This window comes from Hyperolius riggenbachi, chromosome 2 (genome assembly GCF_040937935.1).
Source record: "Hyperolius riggenbachi isolate aHypRig1 chromosome 2, aHypRig1.pri, whole genome shotgun sequence".
Lineage (NCBI taxonomy): Eukaryota > Metazoa > Chordata > Amphibia > Anura > Hyperoliidae > Hyperolius > Hyperolius riggenbachi.
Genome location: NC_090647.1, coordinates 447,765,660 through 447,783,682, shown reverse-complemented (window position 1 = coordinate 447,783,682; position 18,023 = coordinate 447,765,660). Strand labels below are relative to the sequence as shown.

The 18,023-nt window shown below is 42.3% G+C and overlaps 1 protein-coding gene across 2 annotated transcripts in view; it reads left to right on the top strand.

Moving 5' to 3' along the window:
* Positions 1-18,023, top strand: part of ELN (elastin) — a 144,040-nt gene that overhangs the window by 114,051 nt on the left and 11,966 nt on the right. For both annotated transcript variants that reach the window (XM_068270037.1, XM_068270036.1), the window contains 11 exons: positions 621-653; positions 1,492-1,524; positions 4,079-4,108; positions 7,066-7,101; positions 7,247-7,279; positions 7,414-7,614; positions 9,875-10,018; positions 15,681-15,722; positions 15,867-16,094; positions 17,623-17,655; positions 17,755-17,949. In XM_068270037.1, the coding sequence (XP_068126138.1) occupies positions 621-653; positions 1,492-1,524; positions 4,079-4,108; positions 7,066-7,101; positions 7,247-7,279; positions 7,414-7,614; positions 9,875-10,018; positions 15,681-15,722; positions 15,867-16,094; positions 17,623-17,655; positions 17,755-17,949 (1,008 nt within the window). The remainder of the gene's footprint in view (positions 1-620; positions 654-1,491; positions 1,525-4,078; positions 4,109-7,065; positions 7,102-7,246; positions 7,280-7,413; positions 7,615-9,874; positions 10,019-15,680; positions 15,723-15,866; positions 16,095-17,622; positions 17,656-17,754; positions 17,950-18,023) is intronic.

Here is an 18,023-nt window from a genome sequence, read left to right as displayed (position 1 = left end):
CAATAAGCTGAGGCAGCAGATTAGCTTCCAGCTGACACTGAGCCTGACGATGTTCTGGGAGGACAGAAAATAAACAGGACAACCAGCTCTCCTTGACAGAAAGGAAATACAAATTATAACAAATTCCACTTGTTCAACACAAAAAGTCTTCTTTTTATGGAGTTAACATAAAGTGGAAATCCAATATTTTGGTTACTGAGTGTCCCTACACATCACTGTTGTTTTTGCCAGGGCTGTGAAGTCTGAGTTGAAGCAATGTTTTGGGTACCTGGAATCAGTGGTTTCGTTAACTGAGGATTCAAAATCGGGTGATTTTTGTACTCACTCTATAGCCCTACAGAGGCTGTGGAGTCGGAATCGAGGAGTCAGAGTCGGAGCAATTTTAGTTACCTGGAGTCATTGGTTTCATAAACTGTGGAGTGGGAGTTGGATGATTTTTGTACTGACTCCACAGCCCTGGCTTCTACCCTTAGCATAAGTGATCTGGCCATTGAGTACTGTGATACAGACCAGAGTGTAGTACACATTTCACACATTTATAGATTTTAGGCCTGAGATTGTTACATCTACTGTATGTGTCTAAAGCAAGTAGAGCTAACAGTAAATTACGTCTTCCACAGGTGGTGTAGGTCCTGGTGGTGTACCTGCTGGAGGTGAGTACACAAAAGAGATCCGAGAGGAAACTTACTGTATTTGGAAATGAACACTGCAATATTTTTAACATTCAAATAAATATTCAGTTACAAACTGTAAAAATAAAACAGGTAAAGCATGTATGTACTCATAGCACAGTCAGTTAAGTAACATTCCACTGAAGCTCATAGTACCATGTCACCTTCCGCTGGAGCGGTCCCCAACTTTCTGTTTAGCTGGTAAACTTTTTTCTATAAAAAAAGGGACCACTGCAGATTACCGGAGTGGAGACGGGCTTTCCTCACACACCTTATTGGTTAGTTGCCTACATAGCAACCTAATTTTTTGAGTATATCTCCACCATTTTCCTACCCCTCCAGAACATACTACACCTTTAGGCTCCTGTTGACTCTGTGCTCTTTCTAAGGTGCTGGTTCATTATATCTCCCAAGTCATCCAAATGAAAGAGCTCTGGTTATCAGTCTATCCCTCCCTGTCCTGTTGCACCAAGTGGAGGAACAGAGCGCTTCTTCGCCTAACTTGGTGACTTCCAGCAATAAATTTGTACTCCACCGACCAATCAACTTTAATAATGAAAGGCCATCTCTTGACATAAACATTACCATCAGCGGGAACTGGTTTGTGGGAAATCTTTTTTCTATCAGGTCATTCCAAGAGATCACACATTGCAGGCAGCGAATCAGTTCTACCTATGTATCATAACACAGCATTTTACATTCTCAATTCTAAAAAAGTATTTTTTTTCTTGTAAAGAATAATATTCTAAATTAACTGAATTCATAGCATACCACACTTCCTTGCTATTTACCGCTGGTGTATTTTTCTTTGTACATGTAGTTGGTGTTGGTCCTGGTGGTTATCCAGCTGGAGGTAAGCAGCTTGAAATTAAGAACTGTAGAATGTACTCTAGCTTATGTTACTTATTTCTAGATTAATGACCAGACACCTGAGGTCCTTTCAAAGGGTTAAATAAAAGGGGTTTATTTACATATGTACAAGTTACAGCATATCAAATATATGATTACATAATTGCAGGCTCAGTGTACAGTACTATTAGGAGCATTCTTAAATTGTCCACTAACGGTACAATCAGTTTCATCCAATTTTACCAAATCTACATAGTAGAAGGGTAAACTGAGTGAATATATTGAATGGATAATTTAGGCAGTTACCTTATATTACATAGAAATGGTAAGATTGGATGAAAAAGATTGTATCATTAGTGGTCAGCTTTAGGCTAACCTTTAAACCCATACACACCGCATTCGCTAGCTGTGCCCGGAATCCATTATCATTTTAAGTCTATATCAGCGTGGCAAGAGAAAGAGCTTCCCAAGAACTGTCTTTTATCTGGATACAACAGGTATAGAGACCCCTCCTGCATGGTAGGTCATTCAGGTATCAGTTGGAGGTGTACATGCCAGGCCCAGCAACCATTGTGTTGATAAACTGGATAAATCAGGCTTCTCTCAGCTTGTGTAGTCATCTCCTCAATGACCGTTCGTGGGGGTTGGGGTCAGTGCCTGAGGACTCAGCCATTGTCTTTGCTCTTTGTTATTTACTCATATACAGATGTTGTGTGGCTGTAAAAAGTCATTTATGAAACACAGGCTTTGCTTAAAGAGGAACTCCAGTGAAAATAATGTAATTAAAAAAGTGCTTCATTTTTACAATAATGATGTATACATGATTTAGTCAGTGTTTGCCCAATGTAAAATATTTTAAATCCCTGATTTATATTCTGACATTTATTACAGGGTGACATTTTTACTGCTGGCAAGTGATGTAGCTGCTGATTGCTGTTTTGTCAGTTGGAAACAGCTGTAAACGGCTATTTCCCAAAATGTAAGGCTAATGTAAAGCCACTAACGGTCCAATTTCTAGCGAAAAATCGTTCTAGCGATCAGAAATTCTGATCGGACGAAAAATCGTTCACTACACCATCAACTAACAAATCTTTGCTTCCTATCTATCACGACCACCAAGAAAATCCAAATTTTCGTTCGACGAAAATTCATTCGGGCGACATTTTTTTCACTCGTTCGTAATCGATTGTGTCCACCAATGGAGATTATTTACGACCAATCCGATCAGAATTTCTGATCGCTCGAACGATTTTTCGCTAGAAATTGGACCGTTAGTGGCCAGCTTAACAGGGTTCACAGACAGGAAACTGCCAGGAGTACCATGGTCCTCAGAGCTTCTTGTGGGAGGGGTTTCACCACAATATCAGCCATACAGTGCCCCCTGATTATCTGTTTGTGAAAGGGAATAGATTTCTTATGTAAAAGGGGGTATCAGCTACTGATTGGGATAAAGTTCAATTCTTGGTTGGAGTTTCTCTTTAAGGCCCAGGCTGATCAAATAGATTCACTGCAAATCTCTCATAGCAACATAAATGTCCAGACAAGCTTTTCCATGAAGGCACACATAAAAATACACAGTTTATACTGATTAAATACAACAAGAACTATTTACAAATGAAGTGATATGTTATTCATAAAGATGTATAGGGTGACAAAAAAGGCACAAAGCATTAAAGAGGCACTGTAGTGACATATAATAGAATGCAGTAAATTATTCAGGTTACCAACCTTACAGTAATTTTCCTGGTTTCAGAATCAGAAACCCATCTTATATCTGTATATTGCTCTACATTGCTATGTGACCTTGCCCTCTCAGTTTAGCGTAGCCTGTTTAAGATATTTCGAATTCTCCTCCCAGAGCATTCTGGGAGACCAGGTATATTTTCTACTGGCTTTAGATCTCTCAGTAAACAAACATTCTGCAGAGATGCTCCTGACAGAACTAAATATGTGACACAAGATGTGGTACTTATCGTGCTGGTTGCTGGAGGTGGGAGGCACTGTGGGCGCCAGTGGGTGCACCCACTGGCGCCCACAGTGCCTCCCACCTCCAGCAACCAGCACGATAAGTACCACATCTTGTGTCACATACCCTGTATGGATGTTTGTATACTACTGCTGTACACTTGCTGCTGACAATTAAACTACAGTGCCAGACATCATTTCCTTTTTCTTTTCTACGTTTGATGCCATGTTTCCAACACTGTCTTGAGCACGCAGTTTTTGCTGAAGTTTGCCCATCTATACAGCTGATCATACTGTCATCACGGTTCATTCTGAGTGCCGGCCCACCTCTTTTCAAGTAGAACTAAATATGTCACCACCTGTGATAAATTTCAGCTTGTAAATTGGGGTGAGGAAAGAATTTGCAATGGGGGAACTCTGACTTAATAATTGTTACATGAATATTGTAAAAAAAAAATAAGCACATTTATTAATTTCGTTATTTTCACTACAGATCCTCTTTAAGATATTGTTGTGTATGAACTGGGTTTTGCGATTACACTAACAATGTTTTAACTAATGTCATGCTTTATTATTCCCCTCTGTTTATTCAGGTGTTGGAGTAGGTGGCTATCCAGGCGGAGGTCAGTAATATTTTGCTACGTTGTCCTGCTGTTATAATCATTTATTTAGTCTACAGAATGAAGAAACATAAACTCTGGAAATATATGCCATAGCTATATAATGAATCTTACAACTATGGGATAGAAGGTTTTGTGTATAACACAGTATATGGCCAGAAACCCACTAGGAGCAATTTTCTCAGCGTTTTGCGATTTGATAACTCTAGCTAATGTAATGCTATGGGTGTGATCCCACTTGAGCGATGTGATTCTATAAAAATGCCCCATAGCATTGCATTAGCAAGAGCTTTTTCAAATCACTAGAGATTAGAAATCGTTCCTAGTGGGTTTCTGGCCATAGATACACCACATACAGGATAATGCCCTTCTACAGAATTATCCCAAAGTGCTATTTATTATAAGTTACAACAATTTACACTTTGAGAATAAAGTGCATATAAATATCACAGCAATTTCTCCTAAAATACACTCTCCATGGAATACTGCACTGTAGGACACAATGCAATTGCAAGCAATGACTAAGCCAATCAACTCTAAACATGGAATCGTACACACAGCTAATCTGGACTGTTTTAGCCGTTCCTTAAACTTGCATTGCGGTCTACAATAGAGTCACTGGATTACTCTGAATTGTCATATGTTTGATAGTGGTAGAGATATAAGCCTAGAATGATGCTTACAGGGAACTTGTAGTGAAAGGCATGGCATCTTTACTGCCTTTAAAGCACAACAAGACTGAAGTAAGAGCGATATGGAGGCTGCCATATTGATTTCTTTTTAAAAAATACTTGTTGCCTGGCTGTCTTGCTGATCATCTGCCTCTAATACTTTTAGCCATAGACCCTGAACAATCAAGCAGATCAGATGTTTCTGACTGGATCAGCCACATGCTTGTTTCACGTATATGATACAGATACTACTGCATCCTAAGAGATCAGTAGGACTGCCAGGAAACTGGTATTGTTTTCAATGAAATAAATATGGCAACCTCCATATGCCTCTCAGTTCAGGTGTCCTTTAAAGAGACTCCGTAACAAAAATTGCATCCTGTTTTTTATCATCCTACAAGTTCCAAAAGCTATTCTAATGTGTTCTGGCTTACTGCAGCACGTTCTACTATCACTATCTCTGTAATAAATCAACTTATCTCTCTCTTGTCAGACTTGTCGGACTGTGTCTGGAAGGCTGCCAAATTCTTCAGTGTTGTGGTTCTGTGATGCATCTCCCCCCTCCAAACCCCTCTCTGCACACTGCCTGTGTATTATTTAGATTAGTCCAGTTCCAAAAGAGTTGGCACCGTCTCAGTAAAAATATCTCTTTATTCCATCTCAAAGGCTAAAAATCGAACAGCATGGTGTATGGCAGAACAGCATTATTATTTAGATTAGGACAGCTTCTCTCTTCTCTCTTATCTTTTACAAGCTGGATAAATCGTCCTCTGAGCTGGCTGGGCTTTCACATACTGAGGAATTACATACAGGGCCGGCCCGCTCATGAGGCAGGGTGAAACATTTGCCTCAGGCGGCATTTCTGGGGGGGCAGCACCCGCCTGTCTATGGGTGCGGGGGGCCGCCCACCGAGCTGGAGGGGTAGCAGGCAGAAAGGGGGTATTGGGCCTAGCGGTGGGGAGGGGGGTCGGACCCCCCCCCCTCGCCTGGGTCCCCCGATCTGCGCTCCCCTCCAGCTTTAAAAAGTGAAGTACCAGCTCTATGATTAAGAGGCAACGGGCGGGGATCACTCACCTTTTCCGCGTTCCAGTGTGCGCTCCACTGACGTCACTTCCTGCAACGCCGCCCACTGTATTGTAAGTGGACGGCGTTGCAGGAAGTGACGTCAGTGAAGCGCACGATGGAACGCGGAAAAGGTGAGTGATCGCCGCCCGTTGCCTCTTAATCATAGAGCTGGTACTTCACTTTTTAACGCTGGAGGGAAGCGCAGATCGGGGGACCCAGGCGAGGGAGGGGGGGGTCCGACCCCCCTCCCCACCGCTAGGCCCAATACCCCCTCCCTGCCCGCTACCCCTCCAGCTCGGCGGCCCCCCACAGACGGCCGACCGGGGGGGCGGCGATTTTTTCTAATTTTGCCTCAGGCGGCAAAAAGTCTAGGGCCGGCCCTGATTACATACAGGCAGAGCTGTCTGCACTCTGCAGGAAGAAACAGCCTGACACTTCAGTGGAAGATAGCTGCAGGGGGAAAGAAACACACAAATGATCTCTTGAGATTCAAAAGGAAGGGTGTATACAGCCTGCTTGTGTATGGATGGATTTTCTATGCGTGGACATACTGTACATCAACCTACTTCCTGTTTTGGTGGCCATTTTGTTTGTTTATAAACAAACTTTTTAAAACTGTTTTTAACCACTTTTAATGCGGCGAGGAGCGGCGAAATTGTGACAGAGGGTAATAGGAGATGTCCCCTAACGCACTGGTATGTTTACTTTTGTGAGATTTTAACAATACAGATTCTCTTTAAAAAAAGGCTATAGAGATCCCCTAATGCGCTGACCTGGAACAAGTAAGCAAATCAAGTGATCTGAACCCATTGACTGGCTGCATGCTTGTTATAGATGTCTGAATCCTACTGATGATTTCTTCAAAAGGAATAGATTACATATTCACCTCACTACCAGTTTGTCTACCATGAACAATTGCCGGCTCATTTTAAAACATTGCAGAAAATGATCCTGCACTACATAAACGAGCAGTCAGGAGACAGTATGCAACGTTAATTCTTTACTAAGAAGTCGGTATGAGTACAAGAGTAGGAATGCAAATATTTCACATTTGTTGATTGTGCTGCATATTCATCTGCTTTATTTAATGCTAAATGATTAAATATTTCTTTAATGTATTGCCTGAACCCGTATGATTTTATAGATGTCAGTATTTCATTTTCTTTGCCTTTTGCATTCATTTTCATTATATTTGATAAGTAATCTTTTCTTTTTTCTGTGTAGTTGGCGGTGTTGGCCCAGGCGGTATCCCAGGTGCAGGTAGGTAGGAAGTGTGTGCTTCAGTATGATGTCAGAGAGTTTATGTAATGCTGACTGTTATGGATGTAGACAAAGCATATCTGTCATGTAACATACTCTTGTTACTGTTCCATAAAGTACTGAACTTTTTTTTTTGGTCTTTCAGGAGTTGGAGCAGGAGGGAAGCCACCTAAACCTGGTTAGTATACTGTGACTTCTTTACTTGTGATTCAGTTTAACAGAGAACTACTGTACAAATAACTGTGGCTTTATTTGCAAGTTTATGTATTCATGTTTCCTGTGTGAATGTAATCTGTCTACCAATATTTTTAGGTTATGGAGCTGGAACTGGATTATTAGGAGGAGGTGGGGTAGGACCTGGTGGTGCATATCCTGGAGCTGGACTTGGTGGTGGATATGGTCCTGGAGCTGGACTTGGTGGTGGACCTGGAGCTGGCTATGGTGGTGGACCTGGAGCTGGCTATGGTGGTGGTCCTGGTGGTGTAGGTGCTGGAGGCAAACCCCCCAAACCAGGTAAAAATGCTATATAAATACAAAATAATATTATTCGTACCATATTGGTTTCTTCAATGGGTTGGTGGAAATAAATATATATCGGCCAATAAGACTGTGTAACATTCTTTCTAACATTAACATATTGGCTACTATATAGTGCTGTAATAATGTCTAGGGTGATATATTCATAGGGAACCCGAGGTGAGGGGAAAATAACAATAATATTTTTATAGCGCTTTTCTCCCTGGGGACTCAAAGCGCTGTGACCCTGCATTATGCAGTCTCAAAGGCTAGGGAAAAGAGGTGAGTTTTTAGCCTTTTTTTAAAGCTGTCCAGAGAAGGAGCCTCTCGTACTGATTGTGGAAGTGAGTTCCATAGAGTAGGGGCTGCATAGGAAAATGCCCGAGCACCAAATGTTAAGTGTATCCTGGGAATAACCAGATTCATCTTGTTGGCAGAGCGGAGGTTAAGTGGAGGGGCATAAAGTTCCAATAGATATGCTATGTATTTGGGTCCCATGCGGTTTAGAGCCTTGAATGTCAACAGGCAGATCTTAAAATGGATTCTCCATTTTACTGACAACCAGTGAAGAGTTTGCAGTACTGGGGTGATGTGTGAGCTGCATGGGGCATTGGCTAAGAGTCTGGCTGCAGCATTCTGTACTAGTTGTAAAGGGCGCAGAACCTTATCTGTAGATCCGATGAACAGGGCATTGCAGTAGTCTAGGCGGGAGGATACAAATGCATGAACCAGGGCAGGTAGGTCTAGTTTGAGATGGTGAGTGTTTTGACCTTTATCCATCATGTGTGGACCACCTACCACCAACACCTCTGTTTTGTCAGAGTTCAGCCTCAACCAGCTGGTGTTCATCCAATTTTGTAAATCCACTAGACACGCATTTATGGATGCTGATGTTTCTTGGGTGCCAGGCTTGAAGGACAGATACAGTTGTGTCTCATCTGCATAACAATTGTATCCTAGGCCGTAGTTCTGGATTATTTTGCTCAGTGGGAGCAAGTAGACTGCAAAGAGTAATGGTGATAGGACAGAACCCTGTGGAACTCCATAGGCAAGTGGCACTGGATTAGAGTAGTGTGCGCCCAGACATACTTGCTGTGTCCTGCCAGATAGGAAGGTCTGAAACCAGCTAAGAACACTACCCCTTAGGCCACAGTAATTCTTCAGTCGCTGGATTAGTATTTCATGATCCACAGTATCAAATGCTGCAGACAAGTCAAGAAGAATCAGAATTGAGCAATCACCCTTGTCCCTTGCAGTAAGTAGATCATTCATTACTCTGACTAATGACGTTTCAGTGCAGTGCCTTTTCCTGAATCCTGACTGAAAAGTATCAAAAATGTTATCTGTAAGCCTGGCTTCTACCTGGTTGGCAACTGCTTTCTCGAGGTATTTTGTGAAGTGCTGGCCTGATCAGCTCTGGGCACTGCATTAAGGATCCAGTTGGGCCAGGATCCAGGTCGCAGGTAGTGGGGCGGAGACTTTAAATGAGAATTCCAAAATCTTCACTCAGAGTGTCAAAGACTTGCCATGGTAGTATGGTAGTAGGCATATGCAAAGTCCAGTGGTCAATTGATGTTGTTTGGTGTAATGCTGGCACGGATGGCAGACACCTTGTTTGTGAAGAAGGCACACCTTTCCCTGGAGAATGTGGTTGGGGCTTTTAGGCAGGAAGGATTGCAGAGTGATTCCACTGTGTGGAAGAGTTGAGCAGCTCTGTTGTTGGCTGTAGATATTTTGTGTGAGATGAAGTCTGATTTTTTATTGGTTATTGCTTGTTGGTATTGTCTGAGGTGTTGAGGCTGACATATTTATTTCCTTGTAAACAATGTCAGTTGCCTGGCAGCCCTGATGATCTTGTGGCATTAGTAGTGTCTGAGTCAAAACCCTGGAACAAGCATATGGCTAATACAGTAAAACTTGAGTCAGCCGAGTCAGAGCACCTGATCTGCTGCATGGTTGTTCAGGGTCTATGGCTTAAAGTATTAGAGACACAGGATCAGGAGCATTGCCAGGCAGCTGGCATTGTTTAAAAGGAAATAAACATGGCAGCCTCCATATCCCTCTCACCTCAGGTTCACTTTAAGTCAACTTTACTTCCTAATGAAAATACTGTGAGTAAAACATGTTAGATATTTTACATTGAACCGGAACTTGCCTCCTATGCTAAAATTATGAACTTTCAGTATAAGCAGAGACGGCCAGTGTACTTTCTTGTTTTATGAAAACGAACTATAACTATTGCTAAATATTTCTCCAGGTTATGGTGCTGGAGCTGGTACACTTGGTGGTCTAGGCATTGGTGGTGGACCAGGTGGTCTTGGAACTGGTGCTGGTCTTGGAGGTGCTGGGCTTGGTGGTGCTGGGCTTGGAGCTGGTGCTGGACTAGGAGCAGGAGCTGGAGGTATGGCCTAAATACTATATCTTTATAAAGGTTATCCATCAAATGTATTGTTCCCATATGTATACTTTCACTTTGCATTGCCTTCCACATAGCTGTGCTTTTTTGAGAAACTTTGTCATGCTTTTCTCTTCTACTATGCTTTTATAAACCGCAGTGCTGACATCTTTCATGGTACTTTTAAGAGTTCATAGTCATGTCACTAACTTTCTCTCAAAAGCGGCCACAGTCTAATCCCTGCCGTAGTCATAGTCAGATGTCTCTCTCATAGTCTAAAACCAATTTGGGGGGGGACCAGTTAATGTATTAGATGAAACCCACACAAACATGGTAAGAACATCCAAATGCTATGCAAATGGTGTCCCAGTCAAGATCTAACCCTGCAACCTAAAGCTCTGCAAGTCGGGAGTGCTATCCACTATGCCACAAAGCCACTCAAATAATCAAGATTTTAATAAGTGTTCTAATTTGTCTTTGTTCAGCTTATAGTTTGTGCTCTGAGACTTTATTTCACAGTAGGATAAAGTTCTTAAGGCTAAAACGTTAATTACATGATATGCAGCTAAGAGAATGTGTCCAAAAGCCCTCGCTTATGGATGTCTGGCAGCTTTGACAACGGCTAAAAGCATGTCAGCATCCAACACAAACAAGCAGAAAATGATACAGAAAAAAAGTCTTGGAAAACTAGGGCTAGACCATGATCTCACTCCTGACCCGAGCTTAGCTGACATCTCCATAAAGCCTGTAGAATGCACTTGGCTGTTTGGAGATCTTGTGTTCCCTAGAGCTACATGCCTAAAAAATCCATAGTAACACCCTAAGCTGGCAAACTACCTAATAAAGAAAACCTTTTTTAATTTTGAAATGAGGCACATCGATGACTATGAGTCACCCGATACACAGCTGTAATGTCACCACGTGATGGCTGTTTACTGGATGGAGTCAAGACATTAAGCATGTGTCTGTGTACCGTCCATCCTACTCCACTCTCCAAGGGCCACTGACGGAAAGCCAGGAATACTAAATTAACAGCAGATAAATAAATATTGTGTTAAGTTAATTGGTTAACTACATGTAAATTTGAGAAACCTTAGCACCTTGGCCAGTTCCGAACCCCATGGGGGTTGCGAATTACAGCTGTGAAATAAAGATTTAGGAAAATGATTAAATGGAATTGCTCAGGAATGAAGCTGTTGTATCTAATACCATGTGAACGTGGATGTTACACTCAGAATTTGGGTTGGGGAGGCGTACTGATTCCCAATCGATGGTACATTAAACATACACTGAATCATTAATTCAGTGTTCACTGCTAAATGAATATGTTCAGTGCATTTACCGGTACTTGTAAGAGTTCATTGCAAGAGTTTTACCAGTATATCTCTAATTCTCAAAAGTAGTGCCAATCTGCTTTCACTATGGAGTAAAGAACACTGACTGCTGGTACTGTGGAGTGGAGTAGCTGCTGGCACTGTCTTTCTGGCGTTATGAGTGGCAGTGGCATGTAAGCTTTGCAATACCTGTAGTCTCCAACTTGCACAGTGACGTTCACATTGGCATAGTGTGATTTAAACAGTGTGGTCTGTGGTGGGTGCGGTGGGCGCATGCGTAGGCTTTGGTGTGCACAAGCACAGGCTTTTGGCGGCAGTGTGGTTGGGTTGTGCACTTGCAGGTGCATAATTACTGTACATTCTCCCTTTTAGTATATAGGATGGCAATTACATCAGTTAAAATAGACCTAAAACATTGCACTCTGCCTATCTTCTGCTGTCCGCTGTATAACAGGAATCTGTGATGCTTCCATTCTGGCGTCACAGCCTAAGCCAGGCATATCACATCACATGACCTTCAGCAGCCCTGCATTGCAGGTGCCAGTGTCAGTAGAGTCTTCACACATTTCTTTCTAGTGAAACACAATCTTAATATCCTGACTCCTGAATGTCCTGGGGAATTTGAATCTTAACTCAAAATTACACTTCTGCAATAAATGTCAATTTCCTTTTTGCCCTTTTAAAAAAATATCAGATATGTTTTGAATATTTTTAAAATAGAACGTGATTACCCCTTATATCTCTAATAACAGTTCAGTTTCTTCCAGATTACACCCTTTCCTGTTCACAGGTGCTACACTGTTAAGATATTCAGGCACACCCAGCAAGGGTTCATTTGCAGCAGAGTAGTCATCCCCAATAGGAATTATATATTTCCTTTTCTTCTGCTACAGTAAATTGCAGTTGGAAGGTGCTCTGTAGCCAGCAAATGGGAAGCTCAACTGTTCAGCTTCCTGTGGCCAGCAGTGTACTAGTTAAGGGCTCTGCCTCTGCTCTGACACAGGAAATCCGGGGTTTATATCTTCAGTAAGCCAACACCTATGCAATGAGGAGACCTTAGACAAGACTCTCCAATGCTGCTGCTGCCTATAGAGCGCGTCCTAGTGGCTGCAGCTTTGGTACTTTGAATCGAACAGGAGCAAAGAGCACTATAAATGTTCTGTGTCTTGTCATTCCTAAAGTTTGTCTCTTTAGTAAATTACTTAATAACTGTAACGATCAGTGTAACACAGAGAGGGTCTGATTATTGGTGATCTGCAGTATCACCAAAAATGTAGATATATACCTGATTATTGATGATCTGCAGTATCACCGATAATCAGATATATTACTAACCTCTGGGCACCTGAGTAATATGAGTGTTTGGTGCAACAGTAATACTTTGAGGACAATATCTGGAGGACAGGTACAAAGGCAGTAAGAAATACTGCACTAGAGAACGAGTACCTTTCAGCAGCCTGAGAATCTCCCGCAGGGAGGAGTCAGGCTGGGAGAAGGAAGGACCAGAGCGTGTGCGACACCAATAGGAGGATGTCGCTGACTGATCAGTGAACTATCGCTTAACTGGGGAGATAGTTCTCAAGGTCGGGCAAGCCAGGTCGGCAACACACGGACATACAAAGTACAAAGACAGGAGGCTGATTCGGTAATCCTAAGGCACGCAGGGTTTGGCAACAGAGTATCAGATATAGCGAAGTACCGAATCAGTGAACAGAAGAGTGGTCAGGAAAGCAGTAAGTCATAACAGATAATAAACAATGCCTAGTCTTGGGTGTGAGGTCCGTGATCATCAACACCCTAGAACTAGTCTGAAGTATAACAGAATGGTAACACAAGTCCCTAGTCTTGGGTGTGAGGTCCGTGATCATCAACACCCTGAAACTAGTCTGAAGTATAACAGAATGGTAACACAAGTCCCTAATCTTGGGTGTGAGGTCCGTGATCATCAACACCCTGGAACTAGTCTGAAGTATAACAGAATGGTAACACAAGTCCCTAATCTTGGGTGTGAGCTCCGTGATCATCAACACCCTGGAACTAGTCTGAAGTATAACAGAATGGTAACACAGATTCTGACAAAAAGGTCTGAGTGCTTCCACGTAGTGATCGCAACGGCAGACAACCAGTGAATGACCAGCACCCGGTATATATAGCACAGCGCTCTCCAGCGCCTCCCCTAAGTGCTGGACCAATGGGAACTGGTTGAATCGTCAGCTGACCGGCTTGGTCAGCTGACTCCCTTCTGGCTGTCATAAAAGTTCTGCCTCTCAGCGCACGCGCGCGTCCTTCTGAACCTGTGTGGACTATCAGTCCCAGCCACACCAGACATGTGTTGTGTACCACCCGCCGCGCTGGACGCAGAACCAGCCGCACCACTATCAGGGCATGCGGCGGTTTCTCCGCGTTTAGCCATACTGGCAGATGTAGGCCTACGCGTGCAAACCGCCGCGTTAGATGCGGAATCAGCCGCCTTGTTCTGAGCACACGCGGCGGCTTTTCCGCGTTTTCTCACAATAACATTGCGTGTTTCTGGTTTATTTTGTTTAAAGATATTTTTACAATATTCCATTTGTGATCCAGAAATGTAGATTATGAATGCTGCCAGGACAGTATTTGCCCCAATGAAATCAATCCTTCCACTTATCAGTCTTATTTTCTAGACCACATACATAATATTATTTCTACCTACCGTACTTCACTGGTTTATATTAGTTAAAAGGATCCCGAGGTAAGAGACATATGGAGACTGCCATATTTATATCCTATTAAATAACACCAGTTTCCTGGCAGTCCCATTGATATTTCTGTCTGAATCACACACCTGAAACAAGCATGTAACTTATCGTGTCAGACTTGTGTCAGAAACTGCTGATCTGCATGCATGTTCAGGGTCTAGGCTAAATGTTTTCGAGTTAGTGGATCAGCAGGACAGCCAGGCAATGTGCATTGTGTAAAAGGAAATAAATATGTCAACCCCCATATGTTTTTTTTATCATGGATTCCACACAGCTGTCTACAGTGTATCCTACACTACATGCCAGACCTTGTAAAGGCTATTAGTAAAGCTGATCTGTAGTGGCTGGATAGTGTACTGGTTAAGGGCTCTGTCTTTGACATGGGAGACCAGGGTTCGAATCCTGGCTAGGTCAAGTACCTATTCAGTAAGGAGTTCAAGGGAAGACTCCCTAACACTGCAGGGTGGCCTCTTGAGCGCGTCCCAGTGGCTGCAGCTCTTGAGCGCTTTGAGTCCGACAGGAGAAAAGTGCTATACAAATGTTCAGATTATTATTATATGATCTGTGTCCATGCTCAGGCCTACATCTCTAATCCAAACTCTGCCTTTTTCTAACTGTGTTGAAAATATGGGAAATAGGCCAGCAACAACACTCAGTCTTACATAACAAAAGCACCTTTCCTAAAAGCACACTATCTATTTCAAACTTTTAAAATATGTATTTATCAGAAATAAAGCACAGGCATGGATTGGTTAAGAGATTGTCAATTAAGCATGGGCAGACATATGGATAGTTATGTTATTTTATGCAATGTTAAAGTAAACCTGTATTGAAAAAAAGTGCTCCTAGGGGGTACTTACCTCAGGAGGGGGAAGCCTCTCGATCCTTCCTCCTGTGCAGCACAGATCCAGTGCTGGGACCCTAAGACCACAACAGCGCTGTGTAATATGTAGGCGCTTTATAAATACAATAAATAAATAAACAACAGCAATCATATTTTTAGAGGCTTGTCTGCACAGGCGCACTAGCGGCTCTAGCGGTGGATTTTTGGTGGGTTCCCCTCTACTGAGGAGGATGGGAGAAGCCTCTTTAGGATCCAGAGGCTTACCGTCCCAAAGTAAGTCCTCCCCCCCCCCCCCCTACACTTTTTCTCACTACAGGTACACTTGAAGTTATGAGTAATTAAACTTGTATAAAACAGTGTAGGAAAATTATCGAAACTGGTCTAGAAGCTTTGTGATTTGGGGAATGGATTTAAATGTAGCCTTATAATCTCAATTTCTGCCTCACAATGGAGACATTATTATTAGAGATATGTGATAATCATGTTTTCCTTTAAACAGATAAAAGCAATATAAAAGCTAAGTTGTAAAAGGTCAAATAAAAAAATATTTTATTATGAAAGTGTGCAACATTCCAAAGAACCCTGCTTCAGCTGTAGGCCATGTGACCCAGAGACAGAAGTAAATTCATAGTACTGTAATCACTTACCGACCCTCTGCAATTCATCCTTTATTATATATAAAGTGCACATCTTAACTGCAGCATGCCCCGATATTTTTTTTTTCAAAATGTAATTTCTTGTACTGTTTCTTCCAGGCTATCCTGGGGCAGGAGCAGGAGGAAAACCACCCAAACCTGGTAAGGATTAATAGTGAAAACCCTTCATCAATACAAATGTTGAAGGTATTACTTATGAGCATATGTAAAAGACCAATAAAGCACACTTGCAAAACACCACAAGAATATAACAACAATAATAGCAAATATTTGTTTCCTAACAAGGATATGGTGCTGGTCAAGTAGCTGGAGGTGGAGCTGGTCCTGGTGCTGGATACGGACCCGGTGCTGGAGCTGGTGGATACGGACCCGGTGCTGGAGCTGGTGGATATGGACCTGGTGCTGGAGCTGGTGGATACGGACCTGGTGCTGGAGCTGGTGGATACGGACCTGGTGCTGGTGCTGGTTTTGGTCCAGGAGCTGGATTTGGACCAGGTGGAATCGGAGGTGCAGGTAAGATCTTCATGGAAGATTATAACATCTATAAACATTGGGAGCAATGTGTAGTGGAAACCCCTTTTCTGTCTCACTGGATGAATACACAAAACAGACGTAATTTACTGGAGAACAAGTTCAATGGAATAAAACTGTGTTCAGTACATTTAATTGAGTACTACATTTAAATCAGCTGCACAAGATTAGATGTTTGATTTCAACATAGGCTTACTTCACTGCGTACCTCTTTTGGTAGATTCCAAATGTTTTAAGCATTTAAGCCAAGCTACGATTGCTATGAGCTTAATTTTTCTTGCCAATGTTAAAGCCAATCCAAACTCTAAGATAAATCAAGTTCAACTCAGTAAATTTAATGTTACAGTCCCAAACACCATTATTTGCCTAGTTTTGATTTCAACATAAAAATATGTAAAATAATTTTTTTATTTAACCTGAAAACAATCACGTGCTTTTTCTAGACTGCAATGTTCAGCTCCAGAAAAAGGGCCTTGCACCACAAACCAGCACCTCACTTCCTTTTACAGGATCCGAGAGTACCCCCTGGACCTCTAGAGCAATCTTTGTTTACATGGGTGGGGGGAGTTTGCACTGGACCTCTATAGTGTAGTTACATAACATGGAGGTCCAAGACCAAGATGAAGCAGCATGAAGAGGTCACATGAGCTTTTTTATTTTTTAAAAATAATTAAGAACAATGTTAAAACAAGTAATAAGAACAATATGTGGCTAGATTTTTTTTTCTTTAACAATCATTTTTGTTGAAAATGTTGACAATACATGTTATATGCAACAACCAAGGCAATGCATTGTAAAAAAAAACAAGAGGTCTGGGTGTTGAATAGACCTTAGCGGGGTACACACTGGATGTAAGACTTGGCCTATGATGATAAAACAATATGTTGCATAAAACAATGAACTGCATGAACAAAATGATGGATTCATACAATCCTAAGTAAAGCAACAGCAGTAAGTTCTGATCGATAACATGAACTGATGCAGCACTTGACCTCTTCCTCTCAAATAGCATGACCACACAGGGGAGAGAAGGTGTGGCTAGATTTTTGTATGCTAAATGAACTTACCATACTTTAGTTTTAAGAAATGCTTTCCTTACAAAATTACATGACATCTTCATGTATAGTTCTATTTCAGCATGGCCCAACAGGCAGCTAACATAGGGAAGGAGCATTCCTTGCACGAGAGGCACTACTGCAATGCAAAACACCCCCTTCTGCTCTAAATTGCTGAGCTCTGCATCTCCTCTGCCCATTCCCTGCCTCTCCCTTGCTCCTCTGTGCCCTGTGCTCTCGGAAGGAGAGCACAGAGCACTCTTTGCAGCATGGTGAACCCAACAACATTTAACAAATCGAAACTAAGGGATTGCGAGACAGGAGACAGAAAGTGTTAATGAAGAATGACAACAAGATGTATTTGGCCTGTATCATCTTGAAATGCTAAGTGCTATTTAGAAGGTATGTGTGCAGAATGCAGAAGGTTAATTACTGTCCTGTTCTTCTCCTGCCAGGTCAGTACCCAGGAGGAAAGCCACCTAAGCCAGGTAAGGTTATGTAAGAAAGCTGTTAATAGAAGCATGAAACATTCCATTTACAATTCCAAAAGAATGCTGTAATCAACTTTTGCATTTTTTTTTAACAAGGATATGGTGCCGGTCAAGTAGCTGGTGGTGCAGGTGGAGCTGGATATGGACCTGGTGCTGGTGCTGGATATGGACCAGGTGCTGGAGCTGGATATGGACCTGGTGCTGGAGCTGGTGGATACACACCTGGTGCTGGAGCTGGATATGGACCTGGTGCTGGAGCTGGATATGGACCTGGTGGAATAGGAGCAGGAGGTAAGAACCAAAGTTCCTTGAAGCAAAGAACAAACAGAAATGGCTATGTATACATGCCATCCAAACAGCTACAA